At 44.5% G+C, this 26071-nt stretch overlaps 1 protein-coding gene across 1 annotated transcript in view; it reads left to right on the forward strand.

Moving 5' to 3' along the window:
• LOC144501720 (dynein axonemal heavy chain 17-like) overlaps positions 1–26071 on the forward strand; it is an 832067-nt gene that overhangs the window by 162620 nt on the left and 643376 nt on the right. Inside the window, exons 14-15 of the mRNA XM_078225682.1 lie at positions 209–355; positions 19410–19518. Coding sequence (XP_078081808.1) covers positions 209–355; positions 19410–19518 — 256 coding nt within the window. The remainder of the gene's footprint in view (positions 1–208; positions 356–19409; positions 19519–26071) is intronic.

Below are 26071 nucleotides of genomic sequence, written 5' to 3' on the forward strand. Positions count from 1 at the left end.
CATGCTGTTCTGACATCTCACCAGGTCAACTTGGGTTGGAATCATAAAGGAAAGCACAAAAAGCAATAAAGCTTGTAATATACAGAATAATCCTGATTGAATAAATGGTCTTCCAGATTTTCCTCAATATCTTTTTAAATTCATAAATGCTATGGTTATATCAATTAGATGTTGTTTATGATGGTTTCATATATTTTGTCTTATCTAGTTGGTTGCAGTTCTTCGAGAAGTTCATTATATGAACATTCAGGAAAGGGATGACATTCCAGAGAGTGGACTTGATGTCTTTGCAATGAACAAAACTTTCAGAAACTTTGTTGATAATTTAGATCTCATTGTTGGATGGTATAACAAGGTGAGTTCCACACTTTACACTACAATTTGTTGGAAAGTTTAAAAATTAGGGGTTGGATTTTTCACTCCCAGGGAGCGATATGGAGTCAGGTCTACAACCGCTGAACACAGATCAGATAGGACCACAGGGTATGCTGACTGCCAAGGGAGTCTGTTTACAAGGTTCATCTCTGTTCCGTGGCCATGTCTATTCATCCCAGTTAAAAACATCAAAAATAGGAGCATGCTCTGCCAGCCAACAAGATTACGGTTCATCTGATGCGGCCTTCTGCATTTTCCTGACTGTTCGCCATAACCCTTTAATCTCTTGTCGCTCAAAAATCTGTCTAAGTCAGCCTTGAACATATTCAATGACCTATCATCCAGTGCTTGCTGTGGAAGAGAATTCCAAACACCATGACACTCAGAAGAAATTCTTCCTCATCTCCATCTCAAACCGAAGACCCCTTATTTGAAATTGTGCCCCCCTACTTCAAGATTCCTTGATGAGGAGAATCATCCTCTTGGTATTTACCCTGTCAAGTCCCCTCAAAATCTTATATATTTCAATTAGATCACTCACTCTTCAAAACTCAATTGAGTATAGCCCCATCTGCTCAACCTTTCCTCATAGGCCAACCCCTTCATTTTATGATTCAGCAAGTGAATCTTCTCTGGATTTTCTCCAATACAAGGATGTGCCTCATTCAGTAAGGTGACCAAAACTGTTAACAGAATCCGAGCCTGCTAATGAAGCAGAAGCCAAGACATTGAGAAAATATATCAGAAACATAGAAACAGGAGTAGGTAATTCGGCCTTTCGAGCTTGCACCACCATTCAATATGATCATGGCTGATCATGCACTTTCAGTATGCTACTCCCATTTTCTCTCCATACCCCTTGATCCCTTTAGCCACAAGGACCATGGCCAGCTCCCTCTTGAACATACCTAATGAACTAGCAACAACAGCTTTCTGTGGTACAGAATTCCACAGATTCATAACCCTCTGAGTGAAGAAGTTCTTCCTCATCTCAGTTCTGAATGGGTTACCTCATATTCTTAGACTGTGACCCCCTAGTTCTGGATTTCCCCAACATCGGGAACATTCTTCCCACATCTAGCCTGTCCCATCAGGATTTTATGTGTTTCTATGCGATCCCCTCTCATTCTTCTAAATTCCAATGAGTACAAGCCCAGTCAATCCAGTCTCTCTTCATTTGTCAGTCCTGCCATTCCAGGAAGCAGTCTGGTGAACCTTCGCTGGACTCCCTCAATAGCAAGAATGTCCTTCCTCAGACTAGGAGACCAAAACTGCACACAATACTTAAGGTGTGGCCTCACCAAGGGCCTGTATAACTGCAGCAAGACATCTTTACTCCCATACTCAAATCCTCTTGCTATGAAGGCCAGTATGCCATTAGCTTTCCTCACCGCCTGCTGTACCTGCATGCTAACCTTTAGCGACTTTTCCACCATGACACCCAGGTCACCTTGCATTTCCCCCTTTCCTAAACTGACACCATTCAGATAATAATCTTCTGTCCTGTTTTTGCTACCAAAGTGGATAACCTCTCATTTATCCACATTATATTGCATTTGCCAAGTATTTGCCCACTCAGCCATCCTGTCCAAGTCACCCTGCAGATGCTTAGCATCCTCCTCACAGCACACACTGCCACCCAGCTCTCTCTTCCTGTCTGTCAACCAGTTCTCTATCCACATCAATATATTATCCCCAACACCATGAACTTTAATTTTGCTCACTAATCTCTTGTGTGGGACCTTGTCAAAAGCCTTTTGAAAGTCCAGATACACAACATCTACTGGTTCAGCCTTGTCCACTCTACTGGTCACATCCTCAAAAATTCCAGAAGATTTGTCAAGCACGATTTCGCTTAAGTGAATCCATGCTGACTTGGACCGATCTTGTCACCGCTTTCCAAATGCTCAGTTATTGCATCCTCAATAATTGACTCCAGCATTTTCCCCACCACTGATGTTGTGCTAACTAGTCTATAATTCCCTGTTTTCTCTCTCCTTTTTTAAAAAGTGGGGTCTCTTCCAGAATCTATAGAATGCTGGAAAATAATCACCAATGTGTCCACATAGTCCGAAAGATGTGCTGGTTAGGTACATTTGCCATGCTGAATTTCCCCTCAGTGTACCCAAATAGGCGCCGGAGCGTGGCGACTAGGGGATTTTCACAGTAACTTCATTGCAATGTTAATGTAAGCCTACTTGTGACACTAATAAATAAACTTAACTATTTCTAGGGCCACTTCCTTGAGTATTCTGGGATGCAGAGCATCAGGCCTTGGGTTCTTATCGGGTTTTAATCCCAGCAATTTCCCGAATTTCTGACTAATAAGCATTTCCCTCATTCTCGGCCCTCTGTCCCCTAATATTTCTGGAAGGTTATTTGTGTCCTCCTTATTGAAGACAGATCCAAATCATTTGTTCAGCTGATCTGCCATCTCTTTGTTGTCCATTATGAATTCACCTGATTCTAACTGTAAAGGACCTACATTTGTCTTCACCAGTTTTTTTCTCTTCACATATCTATAGAAGCTTTTGCAGTCAGTTTTTATGTTTTCTGCAAGCCTTCTGTCGTATTTTATTTTCCCCTTCCGAATTAAACCCATTGTCCTGCTCTGCTGGATTTTAAATTTCTCCCAGTCCTCAGGTTTGCTGCTTTTTCTGGTCAATTTATATGCCTCCTCTTTGGCTTTAACACTATCCCTGATTTCCCTTGTTAGCCATGGATAAGCCATCTTCCCCATTTTACTCTTAAGCCAGAGATGAATGCACAGTTGTTGAAGTTCATCCATGTGTTCTTTAAATGTCTGCCACTGCCTATCCACTGTCAACCCCTCAAGTATCCTTTGCCAGTTTAACCTAGCCAATGCACATCACATACCATCAAAGTTAGCTTTGCTCAAATTCAGGACCCTAATCTCAGACTTAACTGTGTCACTCTCCATCTTAATGAAGAATTGTACCATACTATGGTCACTCTTCGCCAAAGGATCTTGCATCCAAGATTGCTAATTAATCCTCTCTCATTATACAATATCCAGTCTAGGATGACCCGCTCTCTAGTTGGTTCCTCAACATATTGGTTGAGAAAACCATCCATTATACATTGGAAGAAATCCTCCTCCATCGCATTGCTACTAGTTTGGTGAGCCCAATCAATATGCAAATTGAAGTCACCCATAATAACTGCTGTCCCCTTATTGTATGCATCTCTAATTTCCTGCTTACTGCCATCCCCAACCTCACTTCTACTGTTTGGTGGTCTGTACACAACTCCCATTAGAGTTTTTTGTTGTTTGATGTTCCGCAGCTCCACTCATATAGATTCCACATCGTCCAGGCTAATGTTCTTCCTTACTATTGCATTACTCTCCTCTTTAACCAGCAAAGCTACCCCACTCCCCTTTTCGTCCGTCTTTCCTGAATATTGAATACCTTTGGATGTTGAGTTCCCATCCCTGGTCACTCTGGAGCCAGGTCTGTATGATCCCAATTACATATATCTGTTAATGACTTCTGCGCAGTTAATTCATCCACCTTATTACAAATGCTCCTTGCATTGAGACACAGAGCCTTCAGGCTTGTTTTTTTTGGCATTTATTGCCCTCTTAGAGTAATGTGTAATAATTAGCATAACCTTTACCAATTACAAGGCTTAAACGTGACACAGTATAATCTTTAACGGCTAGCTATCTATGTTGTTCCTAGTCAGACATCATCCCACAGACACACACCCTTCTTTAGACTAATTTAGCACAAAAACAAGAACGTTCACATGATGCTGGATCTTCAGCTTTTTAACACCTGCTGTGAATTAATCATTTGAATGTTGGATCAAATTTCTGAGGCTCCCCAGTCCTGGAACTTTCAGAAAAACTCTGGAGCGAGAGAGGCAGACAGAAAGAGAGAGATACTGCCTTCTTTCACCAGCTCCTGGCAGCAACTGAGAAACAAAAACTAAAAACTAGAATGTTCTGTGGAACAAACCCATCCCCAGGCATATCACTTGACCTGTCCATCAACCTCAATCAAGCTCCACTCAGTAATCACAGGGGACACATTAAAACCACAGAACACTGCATTAGTGCAGATTATAACCGACATTGCTTCAGTTATACTGCCTCAGTAACTATACAGGACACCAGCTATAGACAACACAGTGCTGAGAAATTCCAGGTCTTGCTAGTCACATCCTGCAGAAAAACATGATTAAAGTGCATTTCTTAAAGACACATTATCATCATAATATGAGCCCTATGAATACCCATCACTTATATCTCTGAATCTTAACAATGTAATCAATGTATTTTAACAATGTATGAATAGATTTCTCTCTCAAATTATTTTTTAAACACAAGAACCATCTTTCAATAAAATATCTACACATATTTTTCATTTTCTGCCTCAGATTGTAGCACAGCTGACGAACATAAACGTTTCTTTAACATTTATGAATAAGTTCAAAGCAATGAAAGAAAATATCAGTTTTCGATTTTCTCATTACAATGCAAAGTGTCCCTCTTCCAGTGCATCTAATAATTTCTTGCAGAAAGCATCTCTTGTCATAAAACAGTTTGACAATTGGTGACTTTCATCCATCCATTTAATTTTGGAAATCTCTCTTTCCAGGATTTTCTTTATGCTAGCAAGGTCAATCGTTAACCTTTTTTTCATTGATACCCTTCCTTGAATGAACATTTCCCCAAAGAGAACAATTATCCACATAGCATCTTACGGCCAAACTTTTATCAGATTGTCCCTTGTATTGGGCCTGGACTTCAATTGCTATTAGTGCCAGTGTTTCAGCAGCTAACGTTTCAATTACTCTTCTATATTTTGCTTGACCTCCATTTATTATTCTTTCCACCTAGGGGAGGCAATGGCTTATTGGTAATGTCACTTCGAGTAATCCAGAGGTCCAGACTAATGGCCTGAGTGCTTGAATTTGAATTCCACCATGTCAGTTAGTGGAATTTAAATTCAGTAATAAATCTGGAACTAATAGCTAGTCTTGGTAATAGTAAGCATGACATCATTGTTAATGGTCCGAAAAGCCTATCTGGTTCACTGATTTCCGTTTGGGAAGAAAATCTTCCTGATATTATCTGTTCTGGCCTTCATGTGCCTCTTGTCCTACATCAATGTGGTTGACTCTTAAATGCCCTCTGAAATTGCCTTGCAAGTCACTCAGTTGTATCAAACTGCTACAAAGTTGGTGTGGGCCTACTTGTGACACTCATAAATAAACTTTAAAAACTTAAACTTTTGAGTGATAAATGAAAAGAGATGATAGACTGCTACTCATGTCCAATTTCCTCAGGGATGCTTCTATGCTGTCAGTGTGTTGGGGGCGGCACAGTGGTTAGCACAGCTGCCTTACAGCTGCAGGGGCCTGGGTTCAATTCCTAGCTTGGGTTACTATCTGTGTGGAGTTTGCACATTCTCCCCGTGTCAGTATGGGTTTCCTCCAGGTGCTCTGGTTTCCTCCCACATTCCAAAGATGTGCAGGTTAGGTTGATTGGCCATGTTAAATTGCCCGTTAGTGTCCCAGGATATGTAGTTTCGAGGGATTAGCAGGGCAAATATGTGGGGTTACGGGGATAGGGCCTGGGTGGGATTGTTGTCAGTGCAGACTCGATGGGCTAAATGGCCTCCTTCTGCTCTGTGGACCAGTCATTGGACCAGTCAAACAACAACCGGAGAGCCTTACTCATTGAATCATAACTTACTGTTGTGCCTGCCGCACAGTCTGTTTTTAACCCTTATACGGTGGACAAATAACTGCGAGTAGACGTCTTGTTAGTATAACCAATATTTATTTAAGACACACAATCAATAAGCACCCACCCAACCAACAATAAGTTATCTTACAGAAAATACTAGAGTTCAAGTCCAATACAAGACCTTGACTTAACTTTGCGTGACTGGCAAGTACCCAAGCAGATATTGGCCTTTATCTGTGCGTAGTCTGGTCCTTTGGTCTGGTCTGGCACTCTGGCTCTGGTCTTCCTTCCTTCTCGGGTGTGGTGGCTCTCCTTGTGCTGGCGATGGTCACCGTTGTTGTAGCTCGTTCGTGGGGTCAGGGAGAGAGAGAGAGAGATTCTTGGTTGTGCAGCACCCTTTATACCCTGTTGGGTTTTGCGCCCCTTTTGGCCATAGCCAATCAGTCGATCAGGACTTGATCACCCTGATCGATAAAGTCCAATCGGGTGCTGCCACACCAATCCCTGAGTGTGTCCCCAACGGCCATGTCTGCAGATGCTGGGGGGACATAGAGTACACACCTCCCTCCCAAATAAGGAGTTATGGCACCTCTATGTCTGGTAAACAACCCAGTTTGACCAAAAAGTCTCTTTTGTCCTGGAGATGACCCATATCCTGTGTATTCACTCGTCTGGGTTGCAGCCTGTTTATCTCTGAATTTAGGCTGCAGCCTGTCGTTTTAGTTCTTGCCCAATTGTCCCAGAGTGCTTTACAAATCGCCATTTCAGATGGCCTGTTTGGCCACAGTCCCCCCTTTGATCCTGAACGCGAAGCGTGATGGATCACAAACTCAGGACCAGTATCTGTCAGGAATTCCCCAGTCACCTAACAGTCAAGTAAGGCCCAGGCATTGGCATGCACAGTAATAATACATTCCTACAATATATTCCAGAAGCTACAGACAACAACACTCTTCAAATACAAACAACCACATATTCTAAACACCATTATTACAATAAGCTAATTACCCACAAATACAGACAATCAGATATTCCAAACACCATTATTACAATAAGCTAATTATAAACCAACATTCAAACAAACATTAGAATGAAGTATTCGCAGATCTGAGGCACATTTTGGTAGTAGAATTTCCAACGGCTCATTAGTACAAATCGCAAAATGGCAGGCTTCCTGTAAACATTGCTCTACTGAATTAGAGGGGACCATGGTTCAAGGGCGGACCCTACTTTCTGCCTCCGGGTGATCCTCTTTTTCCATCGGCTGAATTGGACTGTGAGGACGATTAGGTATACCAGAGTGAACAAAATCAGTACTACCGCCAGGTGTGACATTATGCGAACAAATGGATGGATTTGGATGTTTAAGCCCCAGTTCCAAAGGTCATCCCATCAAGAGGTGAATTTAATTTCTTTAATCCTCCTTTTCACCTCTTGGGTCTGCTGTACTACTTTGGTGAAGGTTCTGTTGGCTGTAGCCAATTTTGCCCTAATCAGGTTCAATTCCTCTGGCAGGAGTTTTAGGCTTGTGTCATATTTCTCATGGTACTCCCCTAGAGTCTGTCGGAGCTCGTCAGTGGTGTTCAAATCTACCCTCTCCCTCTTATGAATGTCTATTAGTTGAATGAGACCCACCCTGGCTGGTTTGTCTGGTTTGATACAGAATGTAATGTTAGTAATGTTACAATGTGTCGCGCCATGCTGATATTGTTTCAGGGAGGTGGTGAGACAGTATCTCCCTGCTCCCTTGTAAGCTACCCGAGTTATGTCAGTGTCCAAGCTACGAGCTTCTACTGAGCAATTTAGGCTAGTGTTTGTTCTGAAGCCACTCAATGCATGCTCATTTAAGTAAACTGGTTATGGGCATGTGATTATTTCGTCAGTTTGCTGACATCTGTCCAGAGTAGTGCCTATGAGCCTCCCTTCTTTCTCCACTGCGTATGGTAAAGTGCCGTCGTGCCCTATCCAGATATCCTCATGGATAGTCCCTATATTCTCCACTTCAAGGACCTTCAGTCCGACCCGGTCGTCAGTGATTATGGGGAGTTCTAATATCATTTCCAGGGCTTTCCTGGTGGTGAATCTCTGGAATTCTCTGCCCACTGAAGTGGTGGAGGCTACCTCGTTGAATATGTTTAAATCACGGATAGATGGATTCCTGATCGGTAAGGGAATTAGGGGTTATAGGGATCAGGCGGGTAAGTGGAACTGATCCACTTCAGATCAGCCATGATCTTATTGAATGGCGGGTCAGGCTCGAGGGGCTAGATGGCCTACTCCTGCTCCTATTTCTTATGTTCTTATGTTCTTATGTCCCTTTGCAGTTGCCACTGAACCAGACTTTGGTCAACTGTCGCATCTGGCAGCCAGATAACTCGGGGTGTTTCTTACCCGTAAATAAGTGTTCCATCTGTTCGTCACTAATCCAAGACGGAACCTGTCCACTGTGTACCTGCTCTAGGTTTTCCCTTAGCTGTTCTATCATCCACTGTCCATATGCACTACATAAAGTTCGGTTCTGTTGTCGGTCATCATCCTCTAATTTTTCCCTGATAATTTGATTGATTGCCTTGGCGTGTCCTTCTAACACAGCTACCATGTGGCTGCTGGCTGTGTTCCCAGTCAGTTCCCCTTCAGCATCTTGCTGATTGTCCTCATTGATGGAACTTAGTGTCTGTTTAACCTGTTGGGTCAGAACTCTAAGTTTATTGTCCAGGTCAGCTAAATCAAGGACGTTGATGGTTGCTCCCCCTGCCCCGTATGCTGTGGCCATGTCATTGACTAACTCCCTCCTGGATCTTTCCTGTCTTTCATCCATTCCAACCTTCCACCCTAATAGTCTGCGAGTTAAGAGGAGGTATAATCTCTTAAATTGGGGAGAGTACCACTCTGGCAGTTGGGTCCCGGCTATATCCAGGTACCACAGGTACCAATTTGTGGCGAATGTTGTCATACAAGGTTTACCTGTGTGTTTTTGTATCAATCCATTCTGAGGTCCGGGGGTGGCTTCAGGACAAATCGAGTGGGATGGGTCTGGGGTTGGCTTCGGCCAGTTCTTATTTCATACAATGCAAAGTTCCCCTCTGAGTGTCCCGGGGCACCGCTGCCCGAGCTCTAATCCTTTTTCTGGGCTGTTGGCCAGACATCCAATTTCAAGGCACCCATTATTTGAAAATCCCCACCAATCCCCTTCTATGGTGACACTCAGATAACATTCAGTTGAACTGCCATTTGTTTTTTTGTATACCAGCCGCTGGTTGTTACACCCAAACATTATACTCTTCTTGGGGTGCACCCATAACACACCCTCCTCACATTCCCCCGCGTCAGGTGGGGCAAACCATAAATAACCTGGATACCATGCATGTCGTAATTTTTTCTCTAATCGTGGAGCACTACAGAGCAATTTTTTGTTCAGATCGATGAGTAGACGAGTCGTGGGGTTGTCAGCAAAATCAAGGCGGCCGGTTTTAGTCTAGCAGCAATCACCATTAACTATAGGGATTCGAACGGCACTGGAGTCGGTCTGTAATGACCTGAAGAGGTGTCTGATCTAGAAGTGTGTTGGAGTTTGAAGGCGGCTGCATGTAAAATTTAGCACAAGTGCCTCTAAGAGTTGAAAATGTATCCCTTTAACATTAGGAGTCAAGAGATGGCTCTTCTATCATTAGAACACTGGAAATAAAATTCTCAGTGTCACTTGGAACGCAGAGCAGCTGCACATTGTACCAGGCTTTTGCACTGTAAGAGTTTTGCTTATTTCATTTCCTGTTGAGAATGTAGCTCAGTCGCCTTGAAGATTTTTAAAATTTAGCACAGCTGCCTCAATGACGTTAAAATTTAGCATAGCTGCCTCAAAGATTTTAAAATGTAGCATAGCTGCCCAAAGATGTGTATAATTGGCTTAATGTTGTCTTAACTAGAGAAAACTGGCAAAAGAGTTGGCGTCGGATTATATAAGTTACCTAGTTAATCGTACTAGCAGTATACAACTGCTTGTAGGCTGGTGCTTCCATCAGAGATTCTTCCTTGCATTGGTCTGTACTGTAGGCTGAATTTCATCATTTGGAGCACCTTAGATTCTTTCATTCAGAATTTTCGTTAACCAATTGCCCAACAGAGACTCACCTTCTGAATCATTTGTCTCATGGGGCTCCATCATTATCTCCTCACCTGGTTTCCATACCTGTGTCTGTTCGTTGGACTGCACTGTGGGGTCTGCGTTTGAATCAGGGTTCAGGGGTCCTTCATCCTTGTGTCCCAGTCTAATTAATCTATGTGTCTGGTCCCTTATTCATGTGGGGAATGCAGCATCGGGTGTCCCCATCAAAATAACCCGGTGTCGTTTAGTCAGGGCCTCACTGTTGGCTCTGGGGCTGTTAAGGCTTATGTTTATGGGAGAATGCATAATGCTGCGAGGGCCGATATCTGGCGAGTCACGCCAGTCCTCTAGGGTGCGCAAGTCTCCTGTTATGTCTGGGTCGATCAATAGCCCTAGGGGCACTTCAGGCGTGCACAAGGCTCCGGGCTATAGTGTGGTAGGGATAAGGGCCTGGTCTGAACCTGAAAGTGGATGAGAAGGTGTCCGAGGAAATACATTTCCTGGGTGAGGCTATTCCGGTCGCCTAGTGTCATCCTCCCATATCTTTAATGAGAGATGGTGGAAGTGATTATTCTGAGTCCCGTAAGCTTTCAGTTGATTGACATGGAACCAACCAGTTTTCACGTTGACCATTAGGACTTTATACACTGAGGGGCTTATTTTGTCGGTGATGGTGTGCGGACCTGCATATCTCGGGGACAAGAAAGAACTGGGGTTGTAGAGGGAAACCATTACCTGCTGGCCAACTGTATATTCTACCGGGTATACCCTTTTATCGAAATATGCCTTGCTCTGTTTCTTTTTAACTCCTAATCAGACAGCCGCGGCTAACTGGGCTGCTTTAATGTTTTCGGTTATCTGCTGGATGGCTTTCTCGTGGGTGAGCGCTGTGATAGCAGGCTCAGTTAAGTCAAACCCCAATAAATATTCAGCTCCCCTCATAGGTCGGCCAGTCACTAATGTGTGGGGGGTGAACCCAGTAGAACTGAAACGGTGTTATGTACCGCCATGAGGGCAAAGGGAAGTACTGTATCCCATGTTGTGTTGTTTTGCTGCACTGTCTTTCTAATGATCCCCTTTAGCGTTCGGTTCATGCGCTCTACGATTCCACTGGATTGTGGATGGTAGGCGATATGGAATTTCTGCTTGGTGCCAAACATGGCTATAACATTCTGCATCACCTGCCCGGTGAAATGTGTCCCTTGGCCGGACTCTATGCTGCGGGGAAGACCCCATCGTGTAAACACCTGCTGGGCTAATATCTTTGCTGTGGCCTTAGCTGTGTTGGATCTAGTGGGGAATGCCTCGACCCATTTGGTGAAAGTATCTATTATTACCAGGAGGGACGTATTTAAATCCATTCCTATATGGTGGCAGTGGGCCGATATAATCAATTAGGAGATTTTTCCAGGGGACTTCTACTGGGCGTGTGTGTCTTAGCTCCGCTTTTCTGGCATACTTATTGGGGTTGTTCTGAGCACAAATTAAACAATTGTTGATATAATGGGCAACTCATCGTGCAGTTCGGGCCACCAACATAATTCTTTTAATCACTCGATTGTTGTCTTTATGCCCTGATGGCCATGTCCGTCATGGTACTGGTAAATGAGCTGATTTCTGTCCTGGGTAGGGAGTGCCTGCCTTTAATATCAAACCATCCTGAATCTGTATTTTGTCCTTCCATTTCTCATATGGGGCTGGGTAGACTCCGTCTAAAATTTGTTTTAGGGAACTGTCAGTGCGCTGCGCCTGGACCAGGTCAGCTATATTAGTTTGGCAAATGGTCACAGCGTTTACTCGCTCTCCTACAGGTGGCTGCCAAAACTGTCCCGTACAAGCACCGGCTTTGGCTAGTGCATCAGCCTTACAGTTACCAGGTGGGGAGGTTCTATGGTGGCTTCTAACCTTAATAATCCCATATGTGTGCCCTTCGGTGGCCTGCAGAACGTATTTTAATAAGGGGGCTGACGGTAGGGGCTTTCCATCCGCAGATACGAAGCCTCTGGCTTCCCATAATGGTAGGAACTCAGTCAGGCTGTTGCACACGTACATACTATCGGAGTGTTGGCAGGGATTGGAAATAAGCCTGGGTGGCTCACTACATATGTGACTGCTGCTAGTTCGGCAGCTTGAGCACTCAAATGGCTGGGTAGTTTGAGAGCGAATTCTATTAGTGGCTGTCCCTGTTGATTTTCCATATAAATGCCACATCCTGTGATTCTGGTCCCATTCTCTATGGTGGATGAACCGTCTACATAAATTCTCATGGCTGACTCTGAAGGTTGGGTGGCTGCCTGTTTTGTCCCTGATCGTCTCTCCTGTTGTTTCGGGATAAACAGACCTGTGGGGTCCTTTGTGGCTATAACCTGACACTCATGCGGATCTCCCCCATAATTTAAATTATCTGCCAGGAACATGGGCACTTTGGTTCACTTTACAGTGATGTCCCTACCCTGCAGTAGTAGTGTCCAATGGGCAGCGCGGACCTGGCTTACTGAACCGTCTTTAAGGCGGCCATCCAGCAGAAGCTGGGTTGGGTTGTGTTCAGTGAGGACGGTTATTGGGTTCAGTCCAGTGATAAAGGCGAAATGCTGCACGGCCCAAAATACCGCGAGCAGGTGTCGTTCACACCCGGAGAAGCCTTGTTCGACTGGACCTAATACTCGTGAGGCTCAGGCTACTGGGCCTGGTCTACCATGTCTTTCTTGTAATAATACTGCTGAAAGTGTGGTGGTCGGTGGCTGCAACTTCTAAGGCGTATGGTAGATCTGGGTCAGGAACTAGTAAGGCTGGCGCTGTGGCAAGGGCACGCTTTAAATCGGTTACTGCAGCTGTGTGCTGCACAGTCCACTTCCAGGTTGCGTTTTTCTTTAGCAATTCGGAAAGTGGGGCTGCCTTGGTGGCGAAACCGTCTATATGGTTCCGACAGTACCCTACTAGACCTAGGAAAGATCGGAGGGCACTCACATCTCGGGGCAGTGGAAGATGCACTCTGGAGTTTATCCCTTTCTGTTCAATCTCCCTCTTCCCATGGGTAATCACTATACCTAGGTATAGCTCCAGGGACCTGGGTTCGATTCCCGGCTTGGGTCACTGTCTGTGTGGAGTTTGCACATTCTCCTCGTGTCTGCGTGGGTTGCCTCCGGGTGCTCCGGTTTCCTCCCACAGTCCAAAGATGTGCGGGTTAGGTTGATTGGCCGTGCTAAAATTGCCCCTTAGTGTCCTGAGGTGTGTAGGTTAGAGGGATTAGCGGGTAAATATGTTTGGATATGGGGGTAGGGCCTGGGTGGGATTGTGGTCGGTGCAGACTCGATGGGTTGAATGGCCTCCTTCTGCACTGTAGGGTTTCTATGATATAACCTTGGGTTGCAAAATTTGGGTCTTTTTCGGGTTGACTTTGCAGCCTAATGAGTGGAGCAGTGCGAGCAATTCATCCAGCAATGTTATATGTTCCTCTTTGGTGTTAGTTTGTAACAATAAATCATCTACATATTGGACCAAGCACTCGGGGCGGGAAAACTTTTCTAGTCCGGTAGCTAGTCGCCTGTGAAAGATGGACGGGGAATTATGGAAACCCTGTGGTAGGCAAGTCCAAGTGTATTGCTGTCCTTGGAAGGTAAAGGCAAACTTGTACTGGCAAGACCGATTTAAAGGGATGGACCAGAAGCCATTACTAATATCTAGTACCGTGAAAAACTTCACCTGGGCTCCCTGTCTCATCATGGTGACGGGGCTTGTGTCTACTGTGGGTGCCGTGAGTGGGATAACCTTATTTAATTCCAGGTAGTCGACCGTTAACCTCCATGATCCATCTATCTTCTTCACGGGCCATATCGGCGCATTATTTGTGGATGCCCGGTCAATCGCTACACCCCCCCCCCCCAAGGTCGGTCACTGGTTTGCAGAGTGTGCAGAGTCCGCTCCCTCTACCCAGTCCTGGTTTGAGAGTATGCAGCATCCGCCCCCCCATCTGATCCCGGTTTGATCAGGGCATGCCCTGCCCCATCCAGGCCTGCCCCTTGGCACTGTTTTGTTCCCAGTGGGCACTGCCAAGTGTGCCAGGCTGGCAGTCCAGAGTGCCCAGTGGGCAGTGCCAAGATGCCAGGCTGACACTGCCCAAGGGGCACACCCCCTGCCCCTCGCAGGGGGGCCTCAATGCCTCTGGTCCTACCGGCTAGGCCATCACTTCAGGTCCCCATTGATGGGAACCATATGTGATCCTCACCATTGAGGACCTTCACCGGCGAGGCTGCTAAGTGAGCCTGGATGATTGTAATATTTAAATCCCAATTCACATGGATTTAAATATTGACATCAGCCTCGCACCCTTTTCGGGTATCCAGTCCTGATAAGATCGCGATAGATGAGAAATCGGGCGTGAACCCGATTTTCTGCCTCTCTAGCAATCTTACCGGATCGCCCTGTCCATAGACTGGTGGGACAATCTTCTTCGTTTTGTTGACATTGAAGAAGAGATTATTGTTGCCGCACCAGTTCACCAGATTCTCTATCTCATTCCTGTACTCTGTCTCGTCATTGTTTGAGATCCGACCCACTACAGTGGTGTCGTCAGCAATCTTGAAAATCGAGTTGGAGGGGAATTTGGCGACACAGTCATCGGTGTATAAGGAGCATAGTAGGGGGCTGAGAGCACAGCCTTGTGGGGCACCGGTGTTGAGGATGATCGTGGAGGAGGTGTTGTTGCCTATCCTTACTGATTGTGGTCTGTGAGTTAGGAAGTTCAGGATCCAGTCACAGAGGAAGGTGCCGAGGCCCATGTCACGGAATTTGGAGATGAGTTTCATGGGAATAATGGTGTTGAAGGCTGAGCTGTAGTCAATAAATAGGAGTCTGACATAGGTGTCCTTGTTATCTAGGTGTTTCAGGGTTGAGTGCAGGGCCAGGGAGATGGCGTCTGCCTCGGACCTGTTGCGGGAGGCTGGAATTGATTCGTGCCATGACTAGCTTTTCGAAGCACTTCATAAAGATGAGTGTCAGAGTCACCGGCCGATAGTCATTAAGGCACACTGCTTTGTTTTTCTTAGGTACCAGGATGATGGTCATCTTCTTGAAGCAGATAGGGACCTCAGATTGTTGTAAAGAGAGGATACTTCCCAGTGTCCTATCATTCATTAAATACTTCCACGTCTCGTTTCTTCTTCCAAAGTGCGTTACTTCGTGCTTATCATCTGCCACTTCTCTGCCCCTCTGACCAACCCATCTATATCTTCCTGTAGCCTACAACCATCTTCTTCACTAGCCACCCTACCAATTGTGGTGTCGTCTGCACACTTGCTTATTATTCCCCCCCAACATTTTGATCTATATCATTTATGTATATAACAAACAATAAGGGTCCCAGTACTGATCCTTGTGGTATGTCACTGGACTCAACATCCAGTCACTTAAACAGCCTTCTACTACTACCCTTTGTGTCCTATTATTAAGCCAGTTTCTGATCCATCTCACCATATTTCCCTAAATTCCATGTGTTTTAACCTTCTAAATCAATCTCCCATGTGGGACCTTGTCAAAAGCTTTGCCAAATTCCATATAAACTACATCAACTGAACTTTCCTCATCTGTATGCTTGATCATATTTTCAATCGTGATGGGTTTTGATAGGTTTTAAAGGCTTGTGTTTTTTACCTTCACCTTCTAAGCTGGCTTTGGATTTTTCTGTCTAATTTCAAATGGCAAAATTTCCAGTCAGTTAAAAGTTTGAAAACTATACCTCTTGAAAATGTGCTTATTTATGAGTGCTGCCAATATTTTGCATCTAAAGGTCTCAGCTTAAGCAGAAGCCATCCAGCATCAGCGTGCTGCAGTGGAGGCTCACATGGATGTCATGCAATCTATGTGCTGCTTGCAAGCTCAGTCTGCTCTCTTTCAAGCTTAAGCTGCGATCACAAAAGCTCAGACTGGTGCCATCATGGATGCGGTCACCAATCTTCACAGTGCTTGGAGAGTGTCACAACAATCCAGCAATCTGTCCTCCAACAGATTTCTAGGACTTCTGAGGTGCAGTCCTGAAGATTGGCAGTAGTTCTTTGGAGCTCAATTCAGCTGTCCTCTTTCAGTTATAGCATTCATTCTCTCACCACAGCCACTGTGGCCAATGGCTTTGCTATTTTTAAAATAGAACAAATATTTTACAAGATTTGAATGTTGCTGGTTGGGCCAGCATTTATTACCCGTCCCTAACCACACTTCATTTTAGAGGCCATTTGAGAGTCAATCACATGCTGTGGATATGGAATCATATGTAGGTAATGACAACAGGTATCTTTCCACAAAGGACATTAGTCAACCCGATGGGTTCTTGTAACAATCAACAATGGTTTCATGGTCATCATTAGAATTTTAATTTCAGATTTTTTTATTGAATTCAAATTTCACCATTTGCAGGCAGGATTTGAACACAGGTCCCCAGATCTTGATTACTAGTTCAGTGACAATAACACTGCGCCATTGGCTCGCTTGCCAGCCAGCCAGTCCAGATTATGGTTCCTCATGCTGAAATTGTGCAACCTGTAGCTGAACTATCTAGAGCTAGAGCTGCTTGAGGTCAACTGCAATCTCCCCACTAATAGTCAGCTGTTTTTCACCAACCATGTTGTAGCCATTGGTGTGACATAGCATAGGAACTACAGGACAGGCAAAGGCATAAAGAAGGTGCAAGGGAATGAACGAGATTGATTAATTGATGTTTAAATGCATAATGGAACAGTTTGATTAATAAATTTACTTTGGGATGTTTATTTTGTGTTGCCTTTTATTTTAACACTGAGACCAAACAGGCACTATGTAAGTCAGTGACAGAGGGAAGGTAAGGTGTTGGGGATTGGTGTTGCATTTTTTGTTATTCCAGTTGGATTTATTGTTCATGGAGAGCCTGATCAAAAATTGGGTGAGTTGATTGTCACCTGCCTTCCTATTCCTCATTCTCACCTCTTACCTCCACCTCTTGCTCCTTAGCTGCTCGCTGTTAAGCTGGTGGTCTGTGCCCTCATTATGACAAAGTTGTGCAGTACATAACAGACTACCATGAATCTTGATATGTCCTCTGCTGAGTCAAATCTTCTCTAAAGCAGTCCAGAATTGGGGGTATTGTTTCAGCACCCCAATTTGGCAGCGCAGCTTCTTCTGCCTTGTATGTGTAGGTTGTGCGCCACAGTCATAAACCATTGTGCCCTCATCACAGAAACCACCCTCTGATTTGGCTCAAATGGAGATGGCACAGCAGTCAGGAACAGAATAAAGACATCATAAATTCTGTCAGGATAACTGGATAACTCGAATCCCTTTCAATTACGATCCATCTCAGAGTTGACATGCAGCAACAGCAAAGCAATGGGCTTGCAATTTTCACACAACTGTGTGCCTTCTCCACCTGCCTCTCTCTGACAAGGGAAAATTCAGCTGTCTTGGATTGCTGAGCCTCAATGATCTCTCCTATGCAACAATGGACAGAAAACTTGGAGATATTGCAAGTATCACCTGTTTCAACTTGGAAGTAGCTCGCACGTGGTCACATTCTTTTTCAAAGCCACCCTTGCCCTGTTCGAAGGCTGAAGCTGTGATTGCAGCAACTGGTAGTTTCAGTGAGGGCATACCTATTGAAACATTGATGTCCAGCACCCTGGATAGGGTTCTTGGGACCCACCGAGGGTCAGGAACAGAGCGGCTGGAGTTCAAAAATACTGGTGCCAGCTGACATGTTGGTTTCCTGACTCTGTTCCAGGTGCTGGCCACTTGGAGGCGTGTGCTTCAGGAACCATCAAGGCTGTCCATTCCTAGGATGCATTCAGCCAGTTACAGTTTGGACAGTTTTGTTAATTGTAAATAAACAAGGTTGACTGATTTTCCAGTTTCCTGATGCACCGGGGCATCCACTGGCAAAGTGGGATATGTATGCCCTCGAGACCCCTCCAGCGCCTCCTCTGATCTCTCTTTTCTAGCATTGGTGACCTGGCTGCCTTTCCTTTCAATTATTTTTTTAAATTCCTGGGAAAGCACTCCTTACTCTCTCAATTATTCATTGTTTATGGCAACAAAGTATTTCAAAAGCTGGAAGGCCTTAGATTGGGCTTTCAGCTTCAAGAGCTCACCTGCTGCCCTTAATTGGATAGTGAGCCTGTCTCTCTGCCAATTACCTCAACCAAAATCCAAGCAAGTGATTTTGTTCCTCTGAGGCCAGTTTCAGGCAAGAACAGTCCTGGCTCATGTTTTCTGCCCCCAAAGTGAAAATTCAGCCCACTGTTCCTTATTGACATTCAGGTAGGAGTATGGTTCTCTGAACATCTGGATGCATATGACCTCCTGTTGATATCTCGTCTTCTCCACCCACTCCCTGCCTCCACCATTCCAGCAGCTTGTCCTGCTCCGTGTCATCTCTCCTCATTCTCCCTGTCATGCATTCATCCTAGGAGAATGCATGCTGTTGTACCCAAATCAAGTGGTTTTCGTAGAATCCTTGAAGTCAGGACAAAGCAAGTGAAATGTAACCATCCCCCCCCCCCCCCCCCCCCCCGGTCCATTACTTTAGCAACTTTCAAGATTTCTTGAAAATACCACCAAATATATACAACTGCAGCTGGTAGAAATCATTAGCAACTAGCTTTAACATAGTTGATGATCCCTTTAAGTAGCACTGATGTGGTGCCCTTCCTATTTCTGAATATGTTTAGCTGTGTTTTTTCAAGATGTGGCATTAACTGGAGTGCTGAACTCTAAAATTGCAACACTGGCATCAAATCAGAACGTCACAATCTGCCAATTCTACATATTTCTGTGGACGACACTTGTCTGTACCTAACCGTCTCATCAAAAAGACATACGAAGTGGCTTCCATGAGAATTGTATATGTGCATGCCATTTGGAGCTAATATGATACTTATTGTGCTGAGAATCCCGTAATTAGGAGCTGAAATGTGTGGCCTGTATGTCTCGGTGAGGATTCTTCAGTCTGGTTGGTTGAACAAAAAAAAACAATGTTTAGTTCATGAGTTTTGGTTTCTTGAATATGATCGATAATAATATGGTCTGTAATATGTACCAAGTTATCAAAAAGTTAAAAGTGGGTGCTCTCTAAATGTTTGTCTTTCTGTTTTGTATTCAGTGCAATTTGTTATCAAAATTTCTTCTTATGGTGCCTGAAATAAAGCTTACAGCAACAATTCTGCAAATATAATATTTTTCAATTTTTTTCAGATCAGACTTACAGTCCTTGATGTTGAATATCCTCTGATAAGCAATGAATTGAGTGATATAGATTTCAAATTGATTAAAGCTGAACAAAATTTACACTGGAACAGCGTTGGTAAGTTTTGTGTTACTGTAAAATTTTAAATTACTGTATTTCTAATATAATATAATTGCAGGCAGAAGTAAAATTGCACGATTATATACAACCTTTTGTTAAGTACCTTTTCTAAAAATATTTTTCAGTCTACTTCCAAAAGTACTGTAATTTGATGATCAATATATGTTAATGATCAATTCAATCATACGATCCTTCTGTTTTATATCTCATTTAACTTGATTGGTATATGGATTTCATATATACATAATGTTTAAAATATATTGGGGGCATAACAGCATATTGCAATTGGTGAATATTTCAACAGGGAATGATGTTATACAAATATTACATTATTGGTTGTTAGGAATGTGGAAAATTGGAACAATTGTCCTGTGAGACCAGTGCATTTTTACAGTGTTCCTATTTTCTAATGTGCGTTCTAGGAACAAAGGGTCAACAAATAATTAATTGAAGTGAGGTTATACTTAATGTAACACTTTTGTGATGTTGCACTGGCTGTCATCAAATAAAAAAAATGACAATGTTCTTTTAAGTCTCCAACATTGCAGTTCATGAAATGATATAAACCAGTGAGTAGCCTACTAGGGAGTACTCTATCTCATCATCTCTGCCGTTTGGCCATTCAAACCTTCTATTCTCTCTATGTACTGCCATCAGCACCTCTTAGCTTTTCCCCTTGTTTTTGTGGTTATGACTCATCTTTCATTCCCTCACCCTACAGTGTAAATATCTCCCACTTTCTATGCCTTTTAGCTTTGACAAAGCGTCATCTGGACTCCAAATGTCAGCCCTTTTCTCCCCTTACAGATGCTGCCAGCCCTGCTGAGATTTTCCAGCATTTTCTCTCTATCTTATCAAGTTCATTAGCCTATATATATTTTTACAAAAGAGTGTCGGAGCTCAAAGTTTATCCATGGTAATTCTCAAATGAATCCTTGGGTTGAAGTAAACATTAGAGGTGAACATCTATGCCTGTAGTAGCATAACAGAGAGGCTTGGCATTGATCTTGTTAATGAGTTTCTTGTTAGCCCTCGTCAGTTTTGAATTTTGGTAGGGTTAAGGAGAAGTCCAGGTGGAAGGAGGCAGCAAAACAGTGGGCTGTGAGTACAGCTGCACTATTCATTTTATTGGTCCCATAAAAGTTTGCACAGCTGAGGGGGGGAACTCAGCTCAACCATTGGCAGACAGATGCTAGCGAGTGAACAAAATGGTTTGTGGGTACTCCAGCAGTGGAGAGGGTTATCACACTCCACGGATTGTGGGGCCATAAACCGGGAGGACCAGTAATCATTGTGAGTGATGTTGACCCTAAGCAAGACAACAACTGGACTTGGGATTAAGGTTTTTGGAGATAGGGTGAGTAATAAATAATGCAGATCAGCATCCTCAGCATCACCTGTGAAGCCCTGGATATGAGGAGGGCAGAGGAGAGGAATGAGGAGCATTGAGTGGAAGCTGTAACCTGGATATGTCAGAGAATCAATGTTGCAGGAGTCTGCACTATTTAGACAGATGATCACTGAGATTTGTGCCTTCTTTGGGCAAGAACTCAAAATACTGTTTCCCACGCTTTACTGTTAGCCATGAAAATAAACATAACCTTGAACATCTACACCCTTGGCTCCTATAAACTATCACAAGAGGACCTTGGTGGTGTTTCTCAAGCAGAAGTACACCTTTGCATATTGCTGTTCACTGAAGCCCTAGTTGCAAGAGCTGGGCAGCAGAAATAATTTTATTCAGAAATGTTGATGCAAAAGACAGTGGGATTCATGGAATTGCTAGGTTCTTATTGATTGCACCATTGTGCTTATCAAGGTAAGCAATAATCAGATTATTTTTATTCTTTCAAGCGATGTAGCTGCCTAGGCTAGAATTCGTTACCCATCCAGAAGTGGTGGAGAACTGCCTTCTTCAACCACTGCAGTCCATGTGGTATAGATTTTTAAAATTGATTTACAGGATTTGGGCATTGCTGGCAAGACGAACATTTATTGTCCATCCCTAGTTGCCCAACCCTAGAAGGTAATGGTGTGCTGCTTTCTTGAACCACTACAATCCCTGAGGTGTGGGTACATGCATCGTGCTGTTAGGGACGGCATTCCATAATCTTAACCCAGTGAAGAAACGGCAATATATATCCAGGTGAAGATGGTGATTGACTTGGAGGGGATCTTCCAGGTGATAGTGTTCCCAGGTATCTACTGCCCTTTTCCTAGTATCGTGGGTTTGGAAGTAATTCCAATATAGTTCCAAATCAGAATTTTGTGTGTTTTGAAAGGGAACAAGTAGGCTTTCACCCCCTCAATGTTCAGCTGGTCTGCAAGAACAACAAGAGCTTTATGCAGGTTTGTACTCACTATCCTGACAGTTGGTATAATGCCTGCATCCTCAGGCAGTCAAGGGTGCTGCAGCTGTTCATGTCACTACCCAAATTCATTGATGGATTCTAGGGGTCAAAAGATATTCTGTGAAGAGATGGCTAGGACATGACCCTAAGACATGAGCCACAGAGGTGCTACACCTGAAGCCATCTGCTCACGAGGACCATCATCGAATAAACAATTAGGTTTACTGAGAAGTAGGTGGAGGAGAAGTAAGTGGAGGAGATGGAAGAGAACAATGCAGAGTCCAGGCTGTGCAAAGAGGCTGCCAGGAGTGGCTCAGGAGTCAAAGCTCTCATCAGGATGGTGTCAAAGCTAGGAACATCTGATCCAGAGGTGTTTCCCTGAACTGTTCCCATTCAACCAGGACTGTATGCTCTGGAACTCACGTGAGTTAATTTCCGATGAGAACTAAACCTTGAATAGATTCATTAATACTGCTAATGCATGGTGCAAATCTCTCCAGTGATTTCACTGTTTCTGTTCAAAGACCATGGCTCCCTTTCAACACTTCATCCCTCTTTCCAGTTTCGCCATTAAAGAATGGAAGCACACGTATCTGCAATTATGGCCAGAATTTTCAGTTGCCCATGGGGGATCGAAAGCACTTTGAAAATAGCAGTCCTAATCACCGCATTGATTCCTATAATGAACTAAACTTTGATGTTGCTACAAATGGGCAGCATGGTGGCACAGTGGTTAGCACTGCTGCCAAGAACCCAGGTTCAATTCCCGACCTCGGGTCACTGTCTGTGTGGAGTTTCCACGTTCTCCTCGTGCCTGTGTGGATTTCCTCAAGGCGCTCTGGTTTCCTCTCTCAGTCCAAAGATGTGTGCAGGTTCAGTGGATTGGCCATGCTAAATTGCCCCTTAGTGTCAGGGGGACTAGCTAGGGTAAATGCATGGGGTTGTGGGGATAGGGCCTGGGTGGGATTGTGATCGGTGCAGACTCGATGGGCCGAATGGTCTCCTTCTGCACTGTAGGATTCTATGATTCTGTGATTCTAAATGAGAATTGCAGCATCTAGAATAACCTCTGTCAGTTGGCACCCATCCACAGACCTGCCTGGGAGCCTGCAAATAGTGTGGTATTCCTTGAACATTCTCCTTTTCAAGTGAGTACTTATAACTTGTGAGTGAGAATTTTGAAGCCAGATCAGCATTGCCCATTCACTTACTCTTGTCTTATTACTTATTTGAGTGCCAAGTATCATCTTTTCATCTTGCACTCACTCAGACAGCACTCAAGATAAACAAACAGTAAAGGGAACAACAGTTTATACTGCATGAAAAGAGATTGGTTGGGAAGTGGTTTTTGATCAGTAGGGGCATTGCCATGAAGAGCGCAACATACAGCAGTTGACTGCCAAATTCAAATCAGGCAGATTGATTTGGATTGCTGAAGGCATTGTGATGGGGAATGAGCCAGGTTATGTCTGTCACACAAGAAATTGTTTCGTTGGAATTATTTATGGCTTCTAGCATGCATGCATGACTGAACCACACTGAACTGACTGATAATCTTAAACCTGGAAGTTAGCTGTACTTTGCTGCATCAGTATGACAGCTGGGCCCAAGTCAGGCTTCAAATTATTGTTGGATGAAGATGATGGATACAAGATGAAGGCAGGTAAAATTACTGGCTCCAATGTGCCCCTGCCCAATGAGCTCAACGTATTAACAACAAAGAACAATACAGCACAGGAACAGGCCCTTCGGCCCTCCAAGCCCACGCCGCTCCCTGGTCCAAACTAGACCATTCTTTTGTATCCTTCCATTCCCACTCCGTTCATGTGGCTATCTAGATAAGTCTTAAACGTTCCCAGTGTGTCTGCCTCCACCATCTTGCCCGGCAGCGCATTCCAGGCCCCCACCACCCTCTGTGTAAAATATGTCCTTCTGATATCCGTGTTAAACCTCCCCCCCGTCACCTTGAACCTATGACCCCTCATGAACGTCACCACCGACCTGGGAAAAAGCTTCCCACCGTTCACCCTATCTATGCCTTTCATAATTTTATACACCTCTATTAGGTCACCCCTCATCCTCCGTCTTTCCAGTGAGAACAACCCCAGTTTACCCAATCTCTGCTCATAACTAAGCCCTTCCATACCAGGCAACATCCTGGTAAACCTCCTCTGCACTCTCTCTAAAGCCTCCACATCCTTCTGGTAGTGTGGGGACCAGAACTGGGCGCAGTATTCCAAATGCGGCCGAACCAACGTTCTATACAACTGCAACATCAGACCCCAACTTTTATACTCTATGCCCTGTCCTATAAAGGCAAGCATGCCATATGCCTTATTCACTACCTTCTCCACCTGTGACGTCACCTTCAAGGATCTGTGGATTTGCACACCCAGGTCCCTCTGCATATCTACGCCCTTTATGGTTCTGCCGTTTATCGTATAGCTCCCCCATACGTTAGTTCTACCAAAATGCATCACTTCGCATTTATCTGGATTGAACTCCATCTGCCATTTCTTTGCCCAAAATTTCCAGCCTATCTATATCCTTCTATAGCCTCTGACAATGTTCCTCACTGTCTGCAAGTCCAGCCATTTTCGTGTTGTCTGCAAACTTACTGATCACCCCAGTTACACCTTCTTCCAGATCGTTTATATAAATCACAAACAGCAGAGGTCCCAATACAGGGCCCTGCGGAACACCACTAGTCACAGGCATCCAGCCGGAAAAAGACCCTTCCACTACCACCCTCTGTCTTCTGTGACCAAGCCGGTTCTCCACTCATCTAGCCACCTCCCCCTTTATCCCATGAGATCCAACCTTTTGCACCAACCTACCATGAGGGACTTTGTCAAACACTTTACTAAAGTCCATATAGACAACATCCACGGCCCTTCCCTCGTCAACCATTCTAGTCACTTCTTCAAAAAACTCCACTAGGTTAGTGAGGCATGACCTCCCTCTCACAAAACCATGCTGACTAATGTTAATGAGTTTATTCCTTTCTAAGTGCGCATACATCCTATCTCTAAGAATCCTCTCCAACAACTTCCCTACCATGGACGTCAAGCTCACCGGCCTATGATTTCCCGGGTTATCCTTCCTACCCTTCTTAAATAACAGGACCACATTAGCTATCCTCCAATCCTCTGGGACCTCACCTGTGTCCAGTGACGAGACAAAGATTTGCGCCAGAGGCCCAGCGATTTCATCTCTCGTCTCCCTGAGCAGCGTTGGTTAGATTCCATCAGGCCCTGGGGATTTGTCAGTCTTTATATTCCCTAAAAAACCTAACACTTCCTCCCTTGTAATGGAGATTTTCGCTAACGGGTCAACACTCCCCTCCGAGACACTCCCAGTCAACACATCCATCTCCTTTGTGAATACCGACGCAAAGTATTCATTTAGGATCTCCCCTACTTCTTTGGGCTCCAAGCATAATTCCCCACTTTTGTCCCTGAGAGGTCCAATTTTTTCCCTGACAACCCTTTTGTTCCTAACGTATGAATAAAATGCCTTGGGATTTTCCTTAATCCTGTCTGCCAAGGACATTTCGTGACCCCTTTTTGCCCTTCAAATTCCTCGTTTGAGTTCTTTCCTACTTTCTTTGTATTCCTCCAGAGCTCCCTCAGTTTTTAGCTATACCCATTTGAGCAAGAGGTTAGTGAGAGCATGACCTCCATCCCAGAAGCCTCGGATGAACCCGCATCTGAGGTCATCATTGCTGACGTTAGAGAAGCCTTCTCAAAAGTCAACCCATGGAAAGCAACTGGCCCAGATGGGGTACCTCTCCGAGCACTCAGGTCCTGTGTGACAAACTGGCAGGGGTATTCGCAGACATCTTCAACCTCTCTTTACACCAATCTGAGGTCTGTACCTGCCAGAGGCGACCATCATCCTGGTACCGTGCTTCGAAAGGTTGGTCACGGCACAAATCAATTCTTGTCTCCCATGCTGCCTGGACCCACTACAGCTCGCCTATCACCGCAAGAGGTCCACAGCTGACGCCACTTCCGTGGTCCTACACTTAACCCTGGAACACCTAGACAACAAAGACACCAATGTCAGACTCCTATTCATAGACTACAGCTCAGACTTGAACACCATTATTCCTACGAGACTCATCTCCAAACGTCGTGGCCTGGGGCTCAGCTCCTCCCTCTGCAACTGGATCCTAGACTTCCTAACCCACAGACTGC

The sequence above is a fragment of the Mustelus asterias genome, chromosome 12, assembly GCF_964213995.1.
Source record: "Mustelus asterias chromosome 12, sMusAst1.hap1.1, whole genome shotgun sequence".
Taxonomy (NCBI): Eukaryota; Metazoa; Chordata; class Chondrichthyes; order Carcharhiniformes; family Triakidae; genus Mustelus; species Mustelus asterias.